The 22,036-nt window shown below is 43.2% G+C and overlaps 1 protein-coding gene across 1 annotated transcript in view; it reads right to left on the bottom strand.

Annotated features, from left to right (window-relative positions):
* The window catches only part of LOC123747163 (uncharacterized), a 92,405-nt gene that overhangs the window by 7,755 nt on the left and 62,614 nt on the right, over positions 1-22,036 (bottom strand). Inside the window, exons 5-14 of the mRNA XM_069313996.1 lie at positions 18,776-19,081; positions 17,731-17,885; positions 13,614-13,755; positions 11,416-11,546; positions 9,379-9,538; positions 6,814-7,107; positions 3,768-3,943; positions 1,521-1,650; positions 464-810; positions 221-394 (exon numbers count right to left, since the gene is read on the bottom strand). Coding sequence (XP_069170097.1) covers positions 221-394; positions 464-810; positions 1,521-1,650; positions 3,768-3,943; positions 6,814-7,107; positions 9,379-9,538; positions 11,416-11,546; positions 13,614-13,755; positions 17,731-17,885; positions 18,776-19,081 — 2,015 coding nt within the window. The remainder of the gene's footprint in view (positions 1-220; positions 395-463; positions 811-1,520; positions 1,651-3,767; positions 3,944-6,813; positions 7,108-9,378; positions 9,539-11,415; positions 11,547-13,613; positions 13,756-17,730; positions 17,886-18,775; positions 19,082-22,036) is intronic.

Here is a 22,036-nt window from a genome sequence, read left to right as displayed (position 1 = left end):
TCGTGAATCTGGCCCCAGGTTCGTAAGTGCTTGCCTAACTGCTTCGTGAATCTAGCCCCAGGTTCGTAAGTGCTTGCCTAACTGCTTCGTGAATCTAGCCCCAGGTTCGTAAGTGCTTGCCTAACTGCTTCGTGAATCTGGCCCCAGGTATATAATTATACAATGCAACATCAAAAAATAAAAAATATTACGCCAAAAAATGGGATACAGTAATGCGTACAGTGACTGGATGGAGCCCAGGAACTTGGGCGTAGTTGTAGCGCTCTGAAGGCAAGAGAGTGGAAGCTGGAGCCATCTCCATCTCACACCCACGACAGGAGGATTCCTGTAGAGGGATCACATCTGGATCAGCATCGTTCTCTGTCTCAACCTGATGGAATTCAAACATAGATGTCTAAGCGGCCAATATCTCCACTATCACACGTACTGTATAGACTCGAAACACTATATCTTCACTACTCACAGGAACATCTCTGTCGTGCAGCACGTCGTGGCTCTCTGGCGTCAACATAGATGTGTTGTGGCCGCATCTGGGCGATCTATTGGCTCCCTGGAGGGTCTCCGAAGTGCTGGTGTGATGCAGTGGTTCCGTCAGGGGGAGCGGTTGGGGTGCCCTCCTTTTGCGGAAGGTGATGAAGAGTAGGAGGAGAATTACCAATAGCACTAGACCTGAGCCGACGCCCAGAACTCCCATTATAAAGGAAGGGAGAGCAAGAGCGTCGAGTAACGACTCACCATCGCTGGTTTCTGGTCCTTCGGCTTTGGCGCCATTTTTGCCACCGTCGCGAACTTCCGCTTCCAGCGGTCCGTCTGGGAAGAAAAACCTAGTAATTAGTGACATTTAATATGATATTACTTGTTATAGCATATTAAATATCACTAATTTACTCACAGAACCATTCGTATTGGCGTTTGCCTTTCCATTGGAAAATTTTTGCATAGTTGAGAGAGGGAGCCTGCTGCATGGGTAACAGCTTCTCCTCCATATCGTACCAGGTAGTCAAGATTGTAAAATAAGTCGCTATAAATGATAGAACTAAGACATTATATTGGTAAGTTATCTCTAGATAACCATATAGCCAACTTTAAACTCTTTAATGGACGAGTGCTATCTTTTATGTGGCTGAGGATAGCAGGAATGCCAAGATTGAAAGTCGCAAATATTCAGTTAATATTAGGAGTTAAATATTATTTATCGACAGTTAACTTAATTTAACTTAACTATCAGTAACTACCCAAGCAGCCGACAGCTATCCACAGTTAAACATGTAGAATGTAACTAACCCTCACTAACCATTCAACTGATAACTAGCCATAATTATCCATACAGATGGCCACTAACTACCACTAAATAGGCTGGTAACTAGCAACCACTAGCCAACCACAACTAGTTACTAGCCATCAATAGCTATACACATAATAATTAACCTTAACCACTCAATTAGCCATTTACCACCAACCACACACATCTGATAGCTATAACTACCCTATTAGCCACTATACATAAGATAATCACTAACCATGAAACTGATAGACGGAACCATTGGATCCAATGCTGCTGACAGTGAGGTGAGTGCCGGGGCTCGAACCCTTGTCATTGACGGCAGTAATCACCAGCTGGTATTTTCCTTCCATCTGCAAGTTCTCCATCTGTGGAGGGAAAGGAAATTATGGCAACAGCTGGCACCAGCTGGCTATCTTCCCCTCCCAGCTGCCCGGCGGTGGTTCGATTCCCCTCTGTGAGAGGGGAACACATGCACTCTATCTAGTATTCAAATATTCGTCATACATATGTATATGCAAACCCTCCCCTCCCCCCCCCCCCCACCCCCATATCTCCTATTTTTATTTTATATTTCTATCTCTGCTTGGAGAATGGTCTCCAAGCATATATGCAACTGAAAATATATGTATATGTATATGCATTTATATATATACACAACAGCATATATGCTCCTGGCGGTCTGGGTTCGAGTCACTTCTGGGGTGTGGAGTTTTCAGTTGCATATATGCCTGGGGACCATTCAAGCTTGTTCGTATTTGTGTTGTTCAAGTGACTCCACAAAGTTTGGTGATTTGGTGAAATAACTGTGGCCAAGATTACCATCAAAGTGCCGTCGGGACGGTGGTCAAATAGTCTCGGCTGTCATCGTCTTTTGTACGGTCACTGATGGTCGAGTGGATAAGGTACCATGTACACCAATTGCATTGTGCTCCTGGCGGTCTGGGTTCGAATCACTTCTGGGGTGTGGCGTTTTCAGTTTATATGTGTGTGTGTGTGTGTGAGAATTAAAACAGGAATTTCTTTAAGTACTTTCGCATTTAATAATACATCTTCAAGAGGAATGTGACCTACATATTTATACATATTTAGACCTAAAGAATACATGCTGGTTATCTAGTTAGTTTATCAGTGCCGTGGACTAAATAAATGATAATAATTTTATGATTTAATCTTAATCTAATAATAATCTTAAGACCTTAAGATCAATAATAATTGATCTTAAGGCCTTAAGATCAATAATAATTGATCTTAAGGCCTTAAGCACAACTTTTGAAAAGTTAATATAATAATTTTAATTTGAACTGACTGAATTTGAAATTAACCTAACCATTCTTGTAGTCAAGATACGTTAGTAAATTATTGACATATTGGATATATTTAAATTCCTTAAAATTTGAGATGGCTAAATTTTAAAACATAGATCCCATTCACCTGGGCTCTGGGAGACTCGAACCGTGAACCCCGAGCGTTTAAGCCCGAAGCTCTATTGACCGAGCTATTAAGTAGTCTTAATAAGAAAAGATTTTTTATAGATTTTCTTAGATTTTCATTGTCATCGCAGTGATGAAATAGTGTATCTTGAGGTTATCTTGAGATGATTTCGGGGCTTAGTGTCCCCACGGCCCGGTCCTCGACCAGGCCTCCACCCCCAGGAAGCAGCCCGTAGCAACTGTCCAACTCCTAGGTACCTATTTACTGCTAGGTAACAGGACCGTCAGGGTGAAAGAAACATTTTGCTCATTTGTCTCCGCCTCCACCGGGGATCGAACCCGGAACCTCAAGACTACGAATCCGAAGCGCTGTCCACCCAGCTGTCAGGCGCCCTAATGGCAGCATATGCAAGCAAGAAGCAGCATTGGGCATCAAATAACGGGTCCACCTCTTCTGTTATGCCGTTTGCAAGAATCCTTTTCAAATGGAACCGTTGGTCTGGTGATGGATATTGCAATTTGGACAAAAGAATGGATAATAAATTTTGCCTCTATGGTCATTTAACAACCGCAATGTCTTTCCCGTCGTGTATTTTCGTATTTCCAAGAATGACTCGGTCGTGATTCTGGTAACGGTGTCGTCGTCTTCAAGGAGGGCGTTCTTGTGAGTATTTTTGATGTCGTGTGTGTGTCTCCTCACCTAGTTGTGCTTGCGGGAGTTGAGGTCTGGCTCTTTGGGCTTGTCTCTAAACTGTCAATCAACTGGTGTACAGATTCCTGAGCCTACTGGGCTCTATTTTATCTATATTTGAAACTGTGTATGGAGTCAGCCTCCACCACATCACTGCCTAATTCATTCCATCTGTTAACTACTCTGACACTGAAAAAGTTCTTTCTAACGTCTCTGTGGCTCATTTGGATACTCAGTCTCCACCTGAGTCCCCCTTGTTCGCGTACTGTGTTAAACACTTTATCTACCCTCTCAATTCCTCTAAGAATTTTGTAGGTAGTGATCATGTCTCCCTCCAAGAACGCTCTGAAATCTAACTCACATGGAAGTCCGGTTCTGAGGTGGCGGTGAGGTTCAGGTGGTGGTGACCGTGATAAAGACTGGCCTGGAGGTGGAAGTGTTGAGGTAGACCTCCACTACCCCCACTCTCACACCTCACTCTCACAGAAGTTCTGGTTCCCTCTCCGACCCTGCAGTTGCCTGGGGGCTCAGGCTTACCTGTTGGAGACATTGATTCAGGTTTACCTGTGGGAGACATTCAGGCTTACCTGTGGGAGAAATTGATTCAGGCTTACCTGTGGGAGACATTGATTCAGGTTTACCTGTGGGAGACATTGATTCAGGCTTACCTGTGGGAGAAATTGATTCAGGTTTACCTGTGGGAGACATTGATTCAGGTTTACCTGTGGGAGAAATTGATTCAGGTTTACCTGTGGGAGACATTGATTCAGGCTTACCTGTGGGAGAAATTGATTCAGGTTTACCTGTGGGAGACATTGATTCAGGCTTTCCTGTGGGAGAAATTGACTAATTCAGGTTTACCTGTGGTACACATTAATTAATTCAGGTTTACCTGTGGTACACATTGATTAATTCAGGTTTACCTGTGGTACACATTGATTAATTCAGGTTTACCTGTGGTACACATTGATTAATTCAGGTTTACCTGTGGTACACATTGATTAATTCAGGTTTACCTGTGGTACACATTGATTAATTCAGGTTTACCTGTGGTACATTGATTAATTCAGGTTTACCTGTGGTACACATTGATTAATTCAGGTTTACCTGTGGTACACATTGATTAATTCAGGTTTACCTGTGGTACACATTGATTAATTCAGGTTTATCTGTGGTACACATTGATTAATTCAGGTTTATCTGTGGTAGACATTGATTAATTCAGGTTTACCTGTGGTACACATTGATTAATTCAGGTTTACATGTAGGAAACATGTAAACCTGAATGTCCATTAAGCATCTCTCTTTAAGGGTCTGAGTTTGGTGCAGTGGGTTAAAGGCGTACCTGCTATGCCAGTTGCTGTGAGGCTTCTGTGCTGACTAGGGTTCGAGTCTCCTGATGGGAAAGTGTTCTAAAGTTGTAAAGCTTCACTTGCGTGTTTTAGGCAAGTTAGTGCATATATATATATATATATATATATATATATATATATATATATATATATATATATATATATATATATATATATATATATATATGTCGTACCTAGTAGCCAGAACTCACTTCTCAGCCTACTATTCAAGGCCTGATTTGCCTAATAAGCCAAGTTTTCCTGAATTAATATATTTACTATAATTTTTTTCTTATGAAATGATAAAGCAACCCTTTTCTCTATGTATGAGGTCAACTTTTTTTATTGGAGTTAAAATTAACGTAGATATATGACCGAACCTAACCAATCCTACCTAACCTAACCTAACCTATATTTATAGGTAAGGTTAGGTTAGGTAGCCAAAAAAAGCTAGGTTAGGTAGGTTAGGTAGACGAAAAAACATTAATTCATGAAAACTTGGCTTATTAGGCAAATCGGGCCTTGAATAGTAGGCTGAGAAGTGCGTTCTGGCTATTAGGTACGACATATATATATATATATATATATATATATATATATATATATATATATATATATATATATATATATATATATATAATTATGTGTGTGTGTGTATGTGTGTTCTCTGTAAACTGTAGCATTGCAATAAAATAAAACGAAACATACAAAAAAATAATAGGGGTGGTAGGAGAAGAAAAGAATAAAGTATTCAGTGAGAATCCACAAGATCTTCCCTGAATGCTCTTTGTTTTCTTCTTCGAGGATGTGGGTCCCTGCAACTGCACCAGAGGTGGTACCCCTATATATATATAATATATATATATATATATATATATTATACCAAGTAATGGTATACCTGGAGGGAAAATGCTGGCTTAATGATATGATTTTGTGAATATAAAAGAGAAATTGTCTGAGAATAACAAAGACCTGAGTAAGTTTTATTTCCAGCAAAGACCACGAAGATATTTTTGGGTTCGGGCCACGAGTTTGGGTACGTTTTCCTGCACCTGATGCCTCTACTCACCTAGCAGAATATATATAGATATATGGATGATATAGTAGACTGTTGTGGTTTGTAATCTGAGGAATTATCAATCGTTTGATAAGAGTTACATTTAAAAACACTTTTATTTAAAAAAAAAATCTTATATTAACTCTTCCAGCTCTCCGTCCATCTCTAAGACAAAGGATAGGAGATAGACTAAAAATGCTAATTCAAAGAGTGTTACATCCCCTACATCCTTTGTATCCCTGGGTCCCTAGAGCCTTATACATCTGGTTTGATTCTTCTCGTAGGGGACTTGAGCCCAAATTGTTAATTAACAATTGTTAATTGTTTAACTTGAGGCCAAACTGATATATAATACTGATGTTTGTGCTAAAATTGCACCTTTTGTTACTGTACAAGATCAATTATTTAATTGTCGATCTGTCATTTCAAAACGCGGTGCTAAAAATGCTTAAAATCCGTAACAGCGTTTAGACAGTTGACTCTAGTTTTCGCCAGATAAAAAAAACGAGAGAATATGCAAATAGAATATTGTTTCCAAGTGATTTTTTTTAAATAAAAAAGAGCATTTCTAATTTTAAATGTTTACACTGGTATCATACAGTTCACTGTAGAATACATGTAGCTCTCTGTATTCACTGTACGATGTATTCACTAGAATACATCGTACAGCTCACTGTAGAATACATGTTGAATACATCTAAGTGTATATAATGTGTGTGCAAGTGTACATACATACAAAAGACAAATATAAAAGTGTACACACATGTGTAAGTCTACATACATACAGATCACACTTAAGTATACATACATACGGAGCACATATGTATTTTTGTGATGAAAATAACATTGTAATTTCACGATTTTAAACTCTCCAGATGATAATTAATTCCCCTTAGTTACCTGGAGGTCAAAGTTGAGGTAAATCATAGTTTATTGTGAGTGCGAGTGTGTGTGTATTATTGAGTGTGTGTGTGTGTTATTGAGTGCATGTTCCTCACCTGCTGGGACAATGTGAAAGACGCAAGGTTCCTTCTGAGTGCCAATCTCATTAGTGGCCCAACAGAGCAGAGTGCCATAGTCCAGAGCCGTCATGGGAGTATAGGTAATTACACTGTGGCTACTGAGAGAGGTAAAGCGACCTTGGGGGACGTCGATGGTATCTGCCGTGTTGTTAAACGTCCACTGAAAGGACTCCTGGAGGGGATTGGCGTCGACAGAACAAGTCACCTCTGCGTCCTCGTATCGACCGACAGCATATGTGGTGACTTGTCCAAGCGAGCACACAGGGGCGTCTGAAAATGGAGGAGAATGTGTGGGTGTTATGTGTGTGTGGGGTGTCGTCATGTGTGCTGTAGCAATTCAGGGGCTCTCGTGTGATAAGGGGAGTTTATTGACTGCATAAAGAAGCGACTGAGGCGGTATTTTACTAAGATATGCCGCAACGTTAAGCACTGGAGGGGAGTGCTTGGCAGCGGGAACTTGGTGAGTTACGTAATTTATATTTTATTTCTGGAGGTGTGTATATATATATATATATATATATATATATATATATATATATATATATATATATATATATATATATATATATATATATATACTCTGGCTTATTTCAGACAAACATACGCTGTTAGGTAAATTCTGTTTACAAATTCTGTTACTGATGCTGATATGTGATTCATTGCAAAGATTGCTTAGGCACGGAACTTCATTTTGAAAAAGCATATTGCAAACCTAGAAAAGGTCTATAGGTATGCAACAAGGCTAGTTGCTGAGCTGTGAGGAAAGGCTAAAGGAACTCCTTGAGAGGAAGAGGAATAGAGGATAGATAACAACATTGATTATTTTAACATAAACACCGAAATAATGTTTACAGCTGGGAACATCAGGTAATTAGGAAATTAAGAAGACAGGTAATTAGGAAGACTAATGATCAACATCTCCAGTGATTAATTACTGTCAATAAGTGGAATAGATTAGAGAAAAAGGTGAGTGAAAACATCACACACTTTAAAATTTAAAGTTTAAATTTAAAATTTAAAATAAGAACAACCACGAAATTAAGCCATTACAATAAACTACAAAATGCTTGGAAGCCTTGTCAGTGAATCCTCACTTCTCCCCTATCATCCCTCAAGTGAGTACTTCGAAGTGAGTAAGTACTTGCAGGTGAGTACTACCCCAAACTCAGCAATCCGGAATACGAAATTGACTCACCCATTCAGCGCGCTACTCCCATTGTTTTTTTAAAGTTTAGTTCCCTAGCGCCTCAATGACCAGCCAAACTCGCTGGCAGGACTGGAAGGTAAGAAAGTAATTCCATTTCCATCTCTGACTAAGCTATAGTACCCAGATGAAGAGATATCTTAAAGATAGTAGTTTGAATTACATGTTTTTTTATCATCTAGTGACGTTCTGGCTGTTGTTTAAACATGTATTTGGCTTTTTATTAATGGTATTTATTATCTAGTAAAAGTTAGAGTTGAATTTGGACTTTATTTTGTATCTGAAAATATTTTGCTCTTTTGTAGAATCATAGAGGGACTCGGTGTTATTTACTCAACACCAAATATATAGGCACTCAACCCCACACACCTGTCATCACATATACAGGCACTCAACCCCACACACCTGTCATCACATATACAGGCACTCAACCCCACACACCTGTCATCACATATACAGGCACTCAACCCCCCACACACCTGTCATCACATATACAGGCACTCAACCCCCCACACACCTGTCATCACATATACAGGCACTCAACCCCCCCCCCCCCCACACACACACCTGGTACAAAATAATTCGACTCCATGAATGGTACAACTCTGTCACTGTACCAACACTTCAGACTTACAATACAATAAACGTATCACATTTGCTGCAATTCAACACTACGAAACACTTACATCCGCGACACTCTTCCACGCAACACTAAAAAAAATAGTTGTTTGACAGGTTTCCGAATATTGTATGTGTACAACATTTTATTTACATGCAAGAAATACGTGCGCGCGCGTACACACACACACACACACACACACAGTGTAGATATGATAGAGCCCAGTAGGCTCAGGAATCTGTACACCAGTTGATTGACAGTTGAGAGGCGGGACCAAAGAGCCAAAGCTCAACCCCCGCAAACACAATTAGGTGAATACACACACACACACACACACACACACACACACACACACACACACACACACACACACACACACACACACACAGGTTCTCGCAGCCAAGTGGACAGCACTCTGGGGTTGAAGTCCTAAGGGCCCGGGTTCGATTCCCGATCGAGGCAGAGTTTCTTTCACCAGATGCCACTGTTCACCTAGCGGTAAATAGGTCCCTGAGAGTTAGACAGCTGCTACGGGCTTCATCCTGTGGATTATGTGAGAGAGAGAATGAGAGAAAGAGAGAGAGAGAGAATTTAGTAGATATGATAGATAAAAATTAGATCGAGAGGTCAGTGCATTAGACAACCAAAAGGCTAGAAAGGCGGGGCCCAAGAGCTAACAGCTCCATCCTACAGGCTCAAACAGTAAACAGAAACTCACACTTAATATCGAGTCTTAGGGAATTCGAGCCTCCATCCCCGACCAGATTATGTGCGTGACAGGTATAGCGGCCAGCCTGAGCCCTCACCACCTTCTGAAGAACTAAACTCTGATTACTGATGATTACACCAGCCGGCACGTCGTGGTCCAGCGGCTTGTCCTGCCGCAGGAGAGAGAACATGTTTCAAATCAATATTGTTGAACAGAAGAACAGTCTTCAGGTTAGGGAATACCATCAATGGCAAGCAATATTACTAGTGCCTACAGACAGTACTGCTCAAATAACTGTAAATAATTATTAAAAAAATAGTTAAACTAACATCTTAATAGTTAAGCTATTTACCTTTGTAAACATCTTCAAGAGTCACTTAGATATCTATCACTGTATCACTTTAGAAAGGAATCAGATTCACTGAAGTATAGATGCTAATAAAAGTCTTTTTCTGACTCCACAATCTAGATAATGGGTGCGGTTTTTCTGTATATAAGACCCATTATGTCGGGTCCCCATAGCGAGGAGAATGATTCTGGAGTCGCGTCCTCTTCTTGGGTCTTTGTAAATCTTGAGTCGGCTATTTCTGTGGCTGAGTATTGGTTAAACAGCTTACTTGGGATTTGTAACTATCGCGTCTGTGGTTCCTGTCGGGCTTAGTCTTTGGTGAGCAGCCAAGTCTGTTATCTGTGAGTGATATCGTTGTCTCTGTGGTCATGGCGATTTCTCTGCCACCATTGTTCTGTGATTACGGCAATCTCTGTGCCACCATTTTTCTATTGACAAGTTAACTGTGCTTGTTATCATTCTGATGATTTGCTATGTGCTTGCTATTGTATTTCATAGCCAGCATGCCTGTTATCGAGCCTGCCACTGTACTAAGAGGCTACATAGCCTGTATCTTGTCGATGATTGTTGCCGCCGAAGGCGGCTAGTTTATTGTGCACCCCATACTCATCCTGTGAGCGGTAGCGCAAAAGCATTACAGAGGGCACAAAAGGTCTTTATCAGACCTCATCTTAGATTACATAAACAATTTCATCTATCCTTCACACCTTATAGTTACAATGTCATCAAGTTACAGAGAAAGTGCTATTACAAGAGCTATATATTTCGGCACGCTGCTATAACCAGGACATCTGTGGACCCCTGGCCATCCTCCCCTGACAGGGCAGAGAAAAAAATAACTCGTTTCAGCGGAAGCGTCAAGGGAACGAGGTCGTTTTCAAGATTATCTGCTGAAGTAGGATATCTTGTGACGGGTCCAGCCGGCCTGGGGATCACGTTCCATATAGCGCTGACCAAGTGAGGGGGGTCGAAGCTGGATTTTATTTTACAGTGCTGCTGTGTTTAAAGTCTTAACACTCTTGGAATTTTAAGTGGATATGTTGCATTGCGTTCTTCTGGTACGTTTTTTTGTACATATTTGTGTCTCGTAAGACTAGTGTTAGAGTAGGTATTTATAATGTATTAAAGTTGAGATCGAAATGTTTCTGTGTCTATATTTTGGCTGTATATTTGTATGTAAAGTCTCCTGTAGTCTCATTTGTTGTGTTCTTCAGCGTTCCAAATGTGTGGCGTTCAGATATATTTCTTCTCATGCCTCGCTTCTTGCTGGGTCGATGTTCGATCCTCGATGGTACAAGTGATTAGCCGTCATTCCTTCCAAGTGCTATATAGTCATACTGTTGACCAAGCCACACACTAGAAGATGAAGGGACGACGACGTTTCGGTCCGTCCTGGACCATTTTCAAGTCGATTGTGAATGGTCCAGGACGGACCGAAACGTCGTCGTCCCTTCACTTTCTAGTGTGTGGTCTGGTCAACATACTTCAGCCACGTTATTGTGACTCCTCGTCTGCATGAATATATAATTATAGATATTCCTCTAAGAATTGCAAACTGACATTATTAAACCAAGTGAATTGATATTTGAAATAAGGTAATTTTTTGAATATGGATAATACTGTTAACTTAATTAAATTGGTATTTTACAAATTGCTTATCAAACGTAAATGGTCAGAAGTGCTTTTGAATCACTTACATTATGACGCCATGAGACTCGAGTGGCTCGAGGATTAGCTTCGATCTTACACTCGAAGTAGACATCATCTCCTTCCTTGATGATGCTGGAGTCGAGAGATGCTCCGAAACTGCACGACGCCTTTGGAATGTCTGGAGGGGGAAGTGGTGAAGGAGGTCTTGTGATAGGAGCAAGAGACGATAGAACAAACCTACAAGGGCCGTGACGAGGATTCGAACCTGCGTCCGGGAGCATCCCAGACACTGCCTTAATCGACTGAGCTACGACAGGGTTAAAACAAAAAAAAAAGAGTTGAAACCGAAGTTCTACTGAACTTACTGGATCCCGTAAGACGATATAGTCACTATAGCCCTGATGGTGCACAAGGTTAGCCTGTGCACCATCTGCCTGTGCACCATCAGCCTGTGCAACGCCTGCCTGTGCAGTGCCTGTACCTTCAGGGACTCTAACATATTCCAGAGTTTCTCCATCGTCTCTGATTTTTTCCCCTGCTTCGAGAGTGTAAAAAAATTAAAAGTTTGCGACATTCCGTTATTGAGAAATATCAAATATTCTCAATTTTGTTTTTCAGAAAATTTGTTAAAAGTATGTGAATAGTTTTTAAACTCCGAAATAACGTTTTATATATATATATATATATATATATATATATATATATATATATATATATATATATATATATATATATATATATATATATAACACGGGATACTAAAGCCCCGAAATCTTCTCAAGATAACCTCAAGATAGCCTTTTGTATTGTATTCTACCGTCAGGAAGTTAGTTCAGATAACACAGGCATTGTATTCGTCTCATACTGACTCACGTATGATTGGTATGTTAGTTTACATATTAGGATAATGTTGGCATATTATTGACTGTACTTATTGTTTCAGGCGATGAGTCACAATAACGTGGCTAAAGTATGTTGACCAGACCACACACTAGAAGTTAAAGGGACGACGACGTTTCGGTCCGCCCTGGACCATTCTCAAGTCGATACGACATTCTCAAGTCAATCGACTTGAGAATGGTCCAGGACGGACCGAAACGTCGTCGTCCCTTCACCTTCTAGTGTGTGGTCTGGTCAACATAGCTTGTTTCACATATTGCTTTATTGAGTTGCATTATTTCACAGTTGCTTCTGTTATATCTCCTTAACTACCCAATAACCCCATTTCGAGCAGTGAGAGTCCTTTTCTTCCATCTGAGAGAGGGGGAAAAAGTTTTAATAAAACTGTGAATTAACTTGGAGAGAAAATTCTCCACACCACGAGAACCCTTCTCCATTTGAGCATACCAAGATGGCCTCATTTTGCGTCAGAAATACGGTCACTGGGGAGATTCTAGCTATCATTGTCTCCTTTACTGTAGACAGCTATTGTAAATTGGGGTCAAACTGCTTGACAAGTCTTCTTAACTCTCAGAGATATCCCTACTTTACCGCAAAAGGCAAAGGGGGAAAAGGCAGAAAGAAAGTTTACGAGTTGGCGAGGGAAAGTTAATGTTTAAATTTCTTTTTGCACGCAGCATTTGGGTTCAGATGCAGTGATTTGATTGGCAGAGGGGGAGGGGTATGTGTATTCATCAGTTTACATTATATGATGAGGTTACGTCAAATGCGTAGTAAGTTTACACTGTGACGAGTCAATATTCAACAAGTTTACAACACATAGCCAGTTAGAATATACAGTTAATGAACATTAGTAAGTTAAAGCAAGTGAATTCACAATGGCATAGGATAGCTCAGACGACAAGGCTTTAAAAATGACTTTAAAAATACGCCACAGTCGACAAACACATTACACGAATGAACAGGCTAACAGAACAGAACCTATTCCAATGGCTAGTCTACGAGAGAACTAGAGAGGCTCCCTATCTATCTATATATCTCCCTATCTACGAGAGAACTAGAGAGGCTCCCTATCTAGAGAGGCTACATATCTATCCCAATGGCTAGTCTACGAGAGAGAGGCTACATACCTATCCCAATGGCTAGCCTACGAGAGAACTAGAGAGGCTATATGCCTAACCCAATGGCTAGCCTACGAGAGAACTAAAGAGACTATATACCAATCCCAATGGCTAGCCAACGAAAGAGGCTACATACCTACCCCAATGGCTAGCCTACGAGAGAGAGACTACATACCTACCCCAATGACTACGAGAGAACTAGAGAGGCTTGTGAGACTACATACAATGAACGGTGAGATTCCACGAGGCCTCTAAGATAGCCGGAGCCGCGTGGGTCTCAACAATGCAGCGAAGGAATGAGCCATTATCCTCCGGCCTCGGTGTGACCCCAACACTGCTAGTGGTGACATTGTTGTCCTCTGATACCTAGAGGAAAGAGAAAGGGGAAAGTTGCTTAATGGAGAGGGGACGGGGGAAGAGGAGGGTGCTTAGAAAAGGGGTGATTAACAAAATGCAAAGGGGGAATTGTTGGTTAAGATGAAGGGAAGAAGGGAGGGCTTGATGGGTAAATGATGGGGTGTTTAGTTTGGGTTAGTAGTGCTTCTTTGTTGTTTCCTAACTTGGGGGAGGTAAGTGAGAGATGCTTAAGAGAGGAACTGTGATGCTTGAGGGGTAATAGACGTGGGAGAAGAGAGGAAGAGGGGTTAGTAAAATAGAATTAAATGTTGTTTGGTGAAACAGCTACGTGGGGGGGGGGGGGAACTCTCTCTCTCTCTCTCTCTCTCTCTCTCTCTCTCTCTCTCTCTCTCTCTCTCTCTCTCTCTCTCTCTCTCTCTCTCTCTCTCTCTCTCTCTCTCCTCTCTTTCTCTTTCTCTCTCCTCTCTTTCTCTTTCTCTCTCTTTCTCTTTCTCTCTCTCTCTCTTTCTCTCTCTCTCTCTCTCTCTCTCTCTCTCTCTCTCTCTCTCTCTCTCTCTCTCTCTCTCTCTCTCTCTCTCTCTCTCTCTCTCTCTCTCCTCTTTCTCTTTCTCTCTCTCTCCTCTCTTTCTCTCTCTTTCTCTCTCTCTCTCTCTCTCTCTCTCTCTCTCTCTCTCTCTCTCTCTCTCTCTCTCTCTCTCTCTCTCTCTCTCTCTCTCACTTTCACTTTCAACCCCTCTTTCTCCCCCTCTTTCTCCCCCTCTTCCCATCTCTCTCTCCCCTCTCCCTCCCCCTCTTTCTCTCAACTCTGTCTCTCTCTCAATCTCTCTTTCTCAACCCCTCTCTCTCCCATCTCCCCCCATCTCTCCCCCCTCTCCCTCTCTCCCCTCTCTCCTCTCTCCCCATCTCTCCCCCCTCTCCCTCTCTCCCCATCTCTCCCCCCTCTCCCTCTCTCCCCCCTCTCCCTCTCTCCCCTCTCTCTCTCCTCTCTCCCGTCTCTCTCTCCTCTCTCCCCCCTCTCCCTCTCTCCCCCCTCTCCCTCTCTCCCCTCTCTCTCTCCTCTCTCCCGTCTCTCTCTCCTCTCTCCCCTCTCTCTCTCCTGTCTCCCCTCTCTCTCCTCTCTCTCTCTCTCTCTGCAACACACGGCTCGGGGAGGATCGTGATAAGGCAGCACCAGGAAGGGGCTCCGACTCTACTCAGAGAAAGTGGAAACAATGAGAAACTTGGCCCCCACAACAAAGCATTTTATACCATACAAACACAGTAAACCCAACGCCTTTATAAAGCCCCCAATAACGTAATTAAACCAATTACTCATTTTATTCTTTTCCAATCATAATTATCATATGTTTTCACTGAATAACACAATGAAAAAATGAAATGAAAAGTAGGAATAAAGAAGGAGATAATGTCAGAGAGGGGAAGAGGTTAGAAATATGGCAGAGATCACAAGCACAAATATTTTTCGACCAGAGGATAATGTGCAGCGATTAGCGCCTGAAAGTGAGCCAAAGCTTGTTTTTCCATAGTTGGTAGCGGCGCCATGATGGCAACAGACCCCCTCTGCTGGCGCCAGCTCTATCACCAACACTGCAGGTCGGAGTTCGAGCCCCCGACAGTTCAAGTACCTAGATACCGTCTTATCCTATACCCTTATCATCTTCCAAGTGCTATATAGTCTCTGTGGTTTAGCACACTCTACTCATAATTACCTTATCTCACCTCAGATTAGCTTTGAGGATGTGGAACACAAGTGGTAATTACTTTATTGCCTCTCGTGTCAGTATTACATAGTTGAGGAGTTTAACTGTGGGAACGGCCAATTAGATCCGTCTAAGTGGGAACTGTCAATTAGATCCGTCTAAGTGGGAACTGCCAATTAGACCCGTCTAAGTTAGAACTGTCAATTAGACCCGTCTAAGTGAGAACTGTCAATTAGATCTGTCTAAGTGGGGAACTGCCAATTAGATCCGTCTAAGTGGGAACTGCCAATTAGATCCGTCTAAGTGGGAACTGCCAATTAGACCCGTCAAAGTGGGAACTGTCAATTAGACCCGTCTAAGTGGAAACTGTCAATTAGACCTGTCTAAGTGGGAACTGTCAATTAGACCCGTCTAAGTGGGAACTGTCAATTAGATCCGTCTAAGTGGGAACTGTCAATTAGATCCGTCTAAGTGGGAACTGTCAATTAGACCCGTCTAAGTGGGTAACTGTCAATTAGACCCGTCTAAGTGGGAACTGTCAATTAGACCCGTCTAAGTGGGGAACTGTCAATTAGACCCATCTAAGTAGGAACTGTCAATTAGACCCGTCTAAGTGGTAACTGTCAATTAGACCCATCTAAGTGGGAACTGTCAATTAGACCCGTCAAAGTGGAAACTGTCAATTAGACCTGTCAAAGTGGGAACTGTCAATTAGACCCGTCAAAGTGGGAACTGTCAATTAGACCCGTCTAAGTGGGGAACTGTCAATTAGACCCGTCTAAGTGGGGAACTGTCAATTAGACCCGTCTAAGTGGGGAACTGTCAATTAGACCCGTCTAAGTGGGGAACTGTCAATTAGACCCGTCTAAGTGGGAACTGTCAATTAGACCCGTCTAAGTGGTAACTGTCAATTAGACCCGTCTAAGTGGGGAACTGTCAATTAGACCCGTCTAAGTGGGGAACTGTCAATTAGACCCGTCAAAGTGGTAATTGTCAATTAGACCCGTTTAAGTGGAAACAGTCAGAGAGATGGTCAATGTGGAGCTAAAATGGGGTATTTTCCTTCAAGTGCGAATGCTTCCATTTCGCCAAAGAAAGCATCGAGAGGGAAGCAAAACGATGGAATTATAGTAAAGAGAGGCATAAAGAGAAGGAAGGATAGATGGTGAGAGACAGTGGAGGCTATGAGATGGTTGAGTTAGCTCGCTCCATCACCCTACACACGACAGCACTCCCGTTAGTGAGAGCTTCCATCACACTAAAGCTAGTAGTGAGAGCTTCCATCACACTTTAAGCTGGTTGTGAGAGGGTGATAGCCGTCGCTACCCCGTTGCTATAGTGTTATCATGTAGGTCACTGCTAAAGGTGGATGACGATATCATTCCTGCCTCAGAATGGCACAGGCGTGCCATTTACACCTGCCTGAGTGCCAAATAACGTGATAACTGGCTGTTTGACACACACACGCACGCACGCACACACACACACACACACACACACACACACACACACACACACACACACACACACACACACACACACACACATACACACACACACACACACACAGGTGTGTTCGTTGAGAGGCGAGACCAAAGAGCCAGAGCTCAACCCCCGCAAGCACAACTAGGTGAGTACACACACACACACAGGTGTGTTCGTTGAGAGGCGGGACCAAAGAGCCAGAGCTCAACCCCCGCAAGCACAACTAGGTGAGTACACACACACACACACACACACACACACACACATACACACACACACACACACACAGGTGTGTTCGTTGAGAGGCGGGACCAAAGAGCCAGAGCTCAACCCCCGCAAGCACAACTAGGTGAGTACACACACACACACACACACACACACACACACACACACACACACACACACACACACACACACACACACACAGGTGTGTTCGTTGAGAGGCGGGACCAAAGAGCCAGAGCTCAACCCTCGCAAGCACAACTAGGTGAGTACACACACACACACACACACACACACACACACACACACACACACACACACACACACACACACACACACACACACACACACAGAGGTGTGTTCGTTGAGAGGCGGGACCAAAAAGCCAGAGCTCAACCCCCGCAAGCACAACTAGGTGAGTATACACACACACACACACACACACACACACACACACACACACACACACACACACACACACACACACACACACACACACGTTATAAGTAGCTATATGACATATAAACACGTGATCACTGCCTGACAGTAAGGATATCAGCCACAGGGACGCACTCACCTTCAGAGTCGCAGACAGAACCCGTCTGTCACCACTCCACCAGGTGATACTTGGTGGAGGACGAGCTCCCACAGCCACACACTCGACCACATACTCAATCCCAGCCCTCAAAGCCGGCGTCCGAGGCGGCCGGATTTCCACACTTAATGGCGCCACTGTGGAATAAAAAATGACACAGTAGTCAATAGCGGATGAGAAATGCTGGAGAGAGAGAAACAGGAGTAGAAATAGACAGCAAATAGAGAATAAATGAGACAGATTGTTAGTAAATAAAGTTGGGAATATAATGGAATAGACAGTGAAATCAGGGGAGTGAAATTGACAGTACGAATAGGGAATGTAATAGACAGGAATAGGAATAGAATATTCAACAGGGATGACTGGAAATACAAGCATGAACATACAGAAAGATATATATACACAATACGGAAAATGGGTGTATTAATGGCATGTCCCTTCACGTAGGAGCCACGTGTTGATTGTGTTCAACTCCTTGATTGTGTTCCCCTTATTGATTGTGTTCTGTTGATTGTGCTTCCCAGAGTGACCGTTCCAACCATCAAAGTGGTGTTCACTAAGATGTAAGTACTCACCTAGTTGTGCTTGCGGGGGTTGAGCTCTGGCCCTTTGGTCCCGCCTCTCAACTGTCAATCAACTGGTGTATAGGTTCCTGAGCCTATTGGGCTCTATCATATCTACATTTGAAACTGTCTATGGTGTCAGCCTCCACCACATCACTGCCTGTGTGTATATGTGTGTGTGTGTGTGTGTGTGTGTGTGTGTGTGTGTGTGTGTGTGTGTGTGTGTGTGTGTGTGTGTGAAAGCGACGGGAAGAAAGTATTTTCTCTGTCGTCGTAATACACAGGAGAGACCGCAAGGACACTGAATAAATTACAAAACTTCTCCTGGGCAAGTCAGACTGGATCACAAACCCCAACACACTATCCAAACTTCGGCCACACATTATCTCAACCCAACAGTGTGACGTAATGGAAACTCATAAAGATATCTAAGTTTACGGCTCACAAGGAAGCCAGCGACTCACAATTCATGTCGATGGAGAGACTGCTGGAGGTCGCTTGTGTGAGATTGCTGTTGAAGGCTTTACATGTAAGTAGCACTTGGAGGTGACTTCGAGTGAGAGGACCTAGAGTGAGAGTGTTGTACACTTCCCCCTCGAAAGCACGTCGTGGTGGTAGTGGAGATGTTGCTGCCCCTGGAGGGCCAGTTCCGAGGGTCGACAGATGTCCTACTCCAAGGGCTTCGCTGTGGCTTACTGAGATATCCGACTCCATCTCGCTATCCAGCAGGTGAGCATCTCCATACCACACAACAGACGGTCGTGGACTCCCTAGAGAAACAAATTGTGAAGTTTCTATTATACAAACTAATGTTTATTTATCCTGATATAGCACCAATGGTGGTGCTATCGGGTTTAAGGATAAAATGTAGGCGATGAGTCACAATAACGTGGCTGAAGTATGTTGACCAGTCCACACACTAGAAGGTGAAGGGACGACGACGTTTCGGTCCGTCCTGGACCATTCTTAAGACAATCGACTTGAGAATGGTCCAGGACGGACCGAACCGTCCAGGACGGACCGAACCGTCGTCGTCCCTTCGTTTTCTAGTGTGTGGATTGGTCAACATTTATAAAATATATACGTACTGCCATCGTCTAGATCTATAACAAACATTAATTTAATGATACCTGCTCAACATATTAATATATATTAATACATATTAATACATATTAATATTTTCAGTGTCTGTTTACTTTAGAATGTGTAAGTATAAGTAGTCTGGCATAATGGTGTTTCCAGATATATTGGGGGAGAGTGACAGTGAAAATGACAAGTAACAGTGACAAGAGTGGCAAGTAGACACCTTTGGAGGCTTCAATGTCGTAACGTGTAATGTCACTGTACATTTAGTGATGTCGAGGAAACACACATCACTACTCTCTACAACACACGCAACACTCTCTACAACACACGCAACACTCTCTACAAGTAACACACAACACAACTCCGCTTCAGAGCGAGACGTCTACCGCTGGAGAACACGTTTCAACCGGCCCCCCCTCCCCCTGAAACTTTGCACAGGAAACAAAAATCCACAGCAAAGGAAATTGGAAGGTATTCGGACGGAAGTTTATGGAAGAAAGAACTGCCTAACGCCATTCAGAGGGAATAAAGTTGGCGGTGGTGGCGGTGAGGACGCAGCACGAGAAATAAAAACAGCGAGAGACGGAAAATTGATGGAGTCTAAGCCTTGCTGAAGTAAATTTACTTGTTTTAAGGGGAAGAGTATAGGAAAGAGAAGTATTGGTGGCGAATTTCACCGCCAGATTCACGACCAATAGAGGCCAGAATAGGGAGCTTGGGATAGGTTCCTCCCTATCCACCTTGTCAATAACGGAAGGCTCGAACCATAAAACCTTTTCCGATAGGTAACGTGATGTCTGGCAGGGTTCGAGGTAATTTTTTTTTATGAAAACTAATCCGTAGAAAAAATAATAAATGATACTGTTGGCTATTGCGTTGTCGAGTGAAAACCAGTCTTGCCATACAAGAAATTTAACTACATTACCGGAAGAGATAATATCATCTCAAGCATGACACGTTTTGCCGAGAGGGTTTCGCTTCATGCAGGTCGGCGTTCAATCCCCGACCGTCCACCAAGTAGTTGGGGCACCATTCCTTTCCCCTCGTCCCATCCCAAATCCTTATCCTGACCCCTTCCCAGTGCTATATAGTCGTAATGGCTTGGCGATTTCCTTTGATAGTTCCCTTCCCCTCCCCAGACGGAAGACAGACAGACATTTTGACCTCAAACTTGACCCTCCAATTCGACGTCTTTACGACCTATGATCTGTCTTACGCTCATACTCAAGAACTAGGACAGTAAGACTTGCCTTGAGACGCAGTGAGGTAGATCATGATTCTCGTTCGAGGCTCGTTATCTTGAGGTTATCTTGAGATGATTTCGGGGCTTAGTATCCCCGCGGCCCGGTCCTCGGCCAGGGCTCCTTTTTGTTACATATCCCCCAGGAAGCAGCCCGTAGCAGCTGTCTAATTCCCAGGTACCTATTTACTGCTAGGTGAACAGGGGACATCAGGGTGATAGAAACTCTGCCCATTTGTTTCCACCTCTACCGGTGATCGAACCCGGAACCTCAGGACTACGAATCCCGAGCGCTGTCCACTCAGCCGTCAAACCCCTTCCATTGAAGAAATGAAAAAACCTAGACGAGAGGCTGCCAAACCGTTTCCGTTTTTTATGGATTTAATCCGAGCACAAGGAAGATTTCAATTGTTATGATTGTCTATCCACCAGGCAGTGTTGGTTATCCACCAGGCAGTGTTGGTTATCCACCAGGCAGTGTTGGTTATCCACCAGGCAGTGTTGGTTATCCACCAGGCAGTGTTGGTTATCCACCAGGCATTGTTCGTTATCCACCAGGCATTGTTCGTTATCCACCAGGCAGTGTTGGTTATCCACCAGGCATTGTTAGTTATCCACCAGGCATAGTTATCCAACAGGCATTGTTCGTTATCCACCAGGCATTGTTCGTTATCCACCAGGCATTGTTCGTTATCCACCAGGCAGTGTTGGTTATCCACCAGGCATTGTTAGTTATCCACCAGGCATAGTTATCCACCAGGCATTGTTCGTTATCCACCAGGCATAGTTATCCACCAGGCAGTGTTCGTTATCCACCAGGCATTGTTCGTTATCCACCAGGCAGTGTTCGTTATCCACCAGGCAGTGTTCGTTATCCACCAGGCAGTGTTGGTTATCCACCAGGCAGTGTTCGTTATCCACCAGGCAGTGTTCGTTATCCACCAGGCATTGTTCGTTATCCACCAGGCAGTGTTGGTTATCCACCAGGCATTGTTCGTTATCCACCAGGCATTGTTCGTTATCCACCAGGCAGTGTTGGTTATCCACCAGGCATTGTTGGTTATCCACCAGGCATTGTTCGTTATCCACCAGGCATTGTTCGTTATCCACCAGGCAGTGTTCGTTATCCACCAGGCATAGTTATCCACCAGGCATTGTTCGTTATCCACCAGGCAGTGTTAGTTATCCACCAGGCAGTGTTCGTTATCCACCAGGCAGTGTTCGTTATCCACCAGGCAGTGTTAGTTATCCACCAGGCAGTGTTCGTTATCCACCAGGCATTGTTCGTTATCCACCAGGCATTGTTCGTTATCCACCAGGCAGTGTTCGTTATCCACCAGGCATAGTTATCCACCAGGCAGTGTTCGTTATCCACCAGGCATAGTTATCCACCAGGCAG

The sequence above is a fragment of the Procambarus clarkii genome, chromosome 77 (assembly GCF_040958095.1).
Source record: "Procambarus clarkii isolate CNS0578487 chromosome 77, FALCON_Pclarkii_2.0, whole genome shotgun sequence".
NCBI lineage: Eukaryota > Metazoa > Arthropoda > Malacostraca > Decapoda > Cambaridae > Procambarus > Procambarus clarkii.
This window is presented reverse-complemented; position numbering and strand designations above follow the sequence as displayed.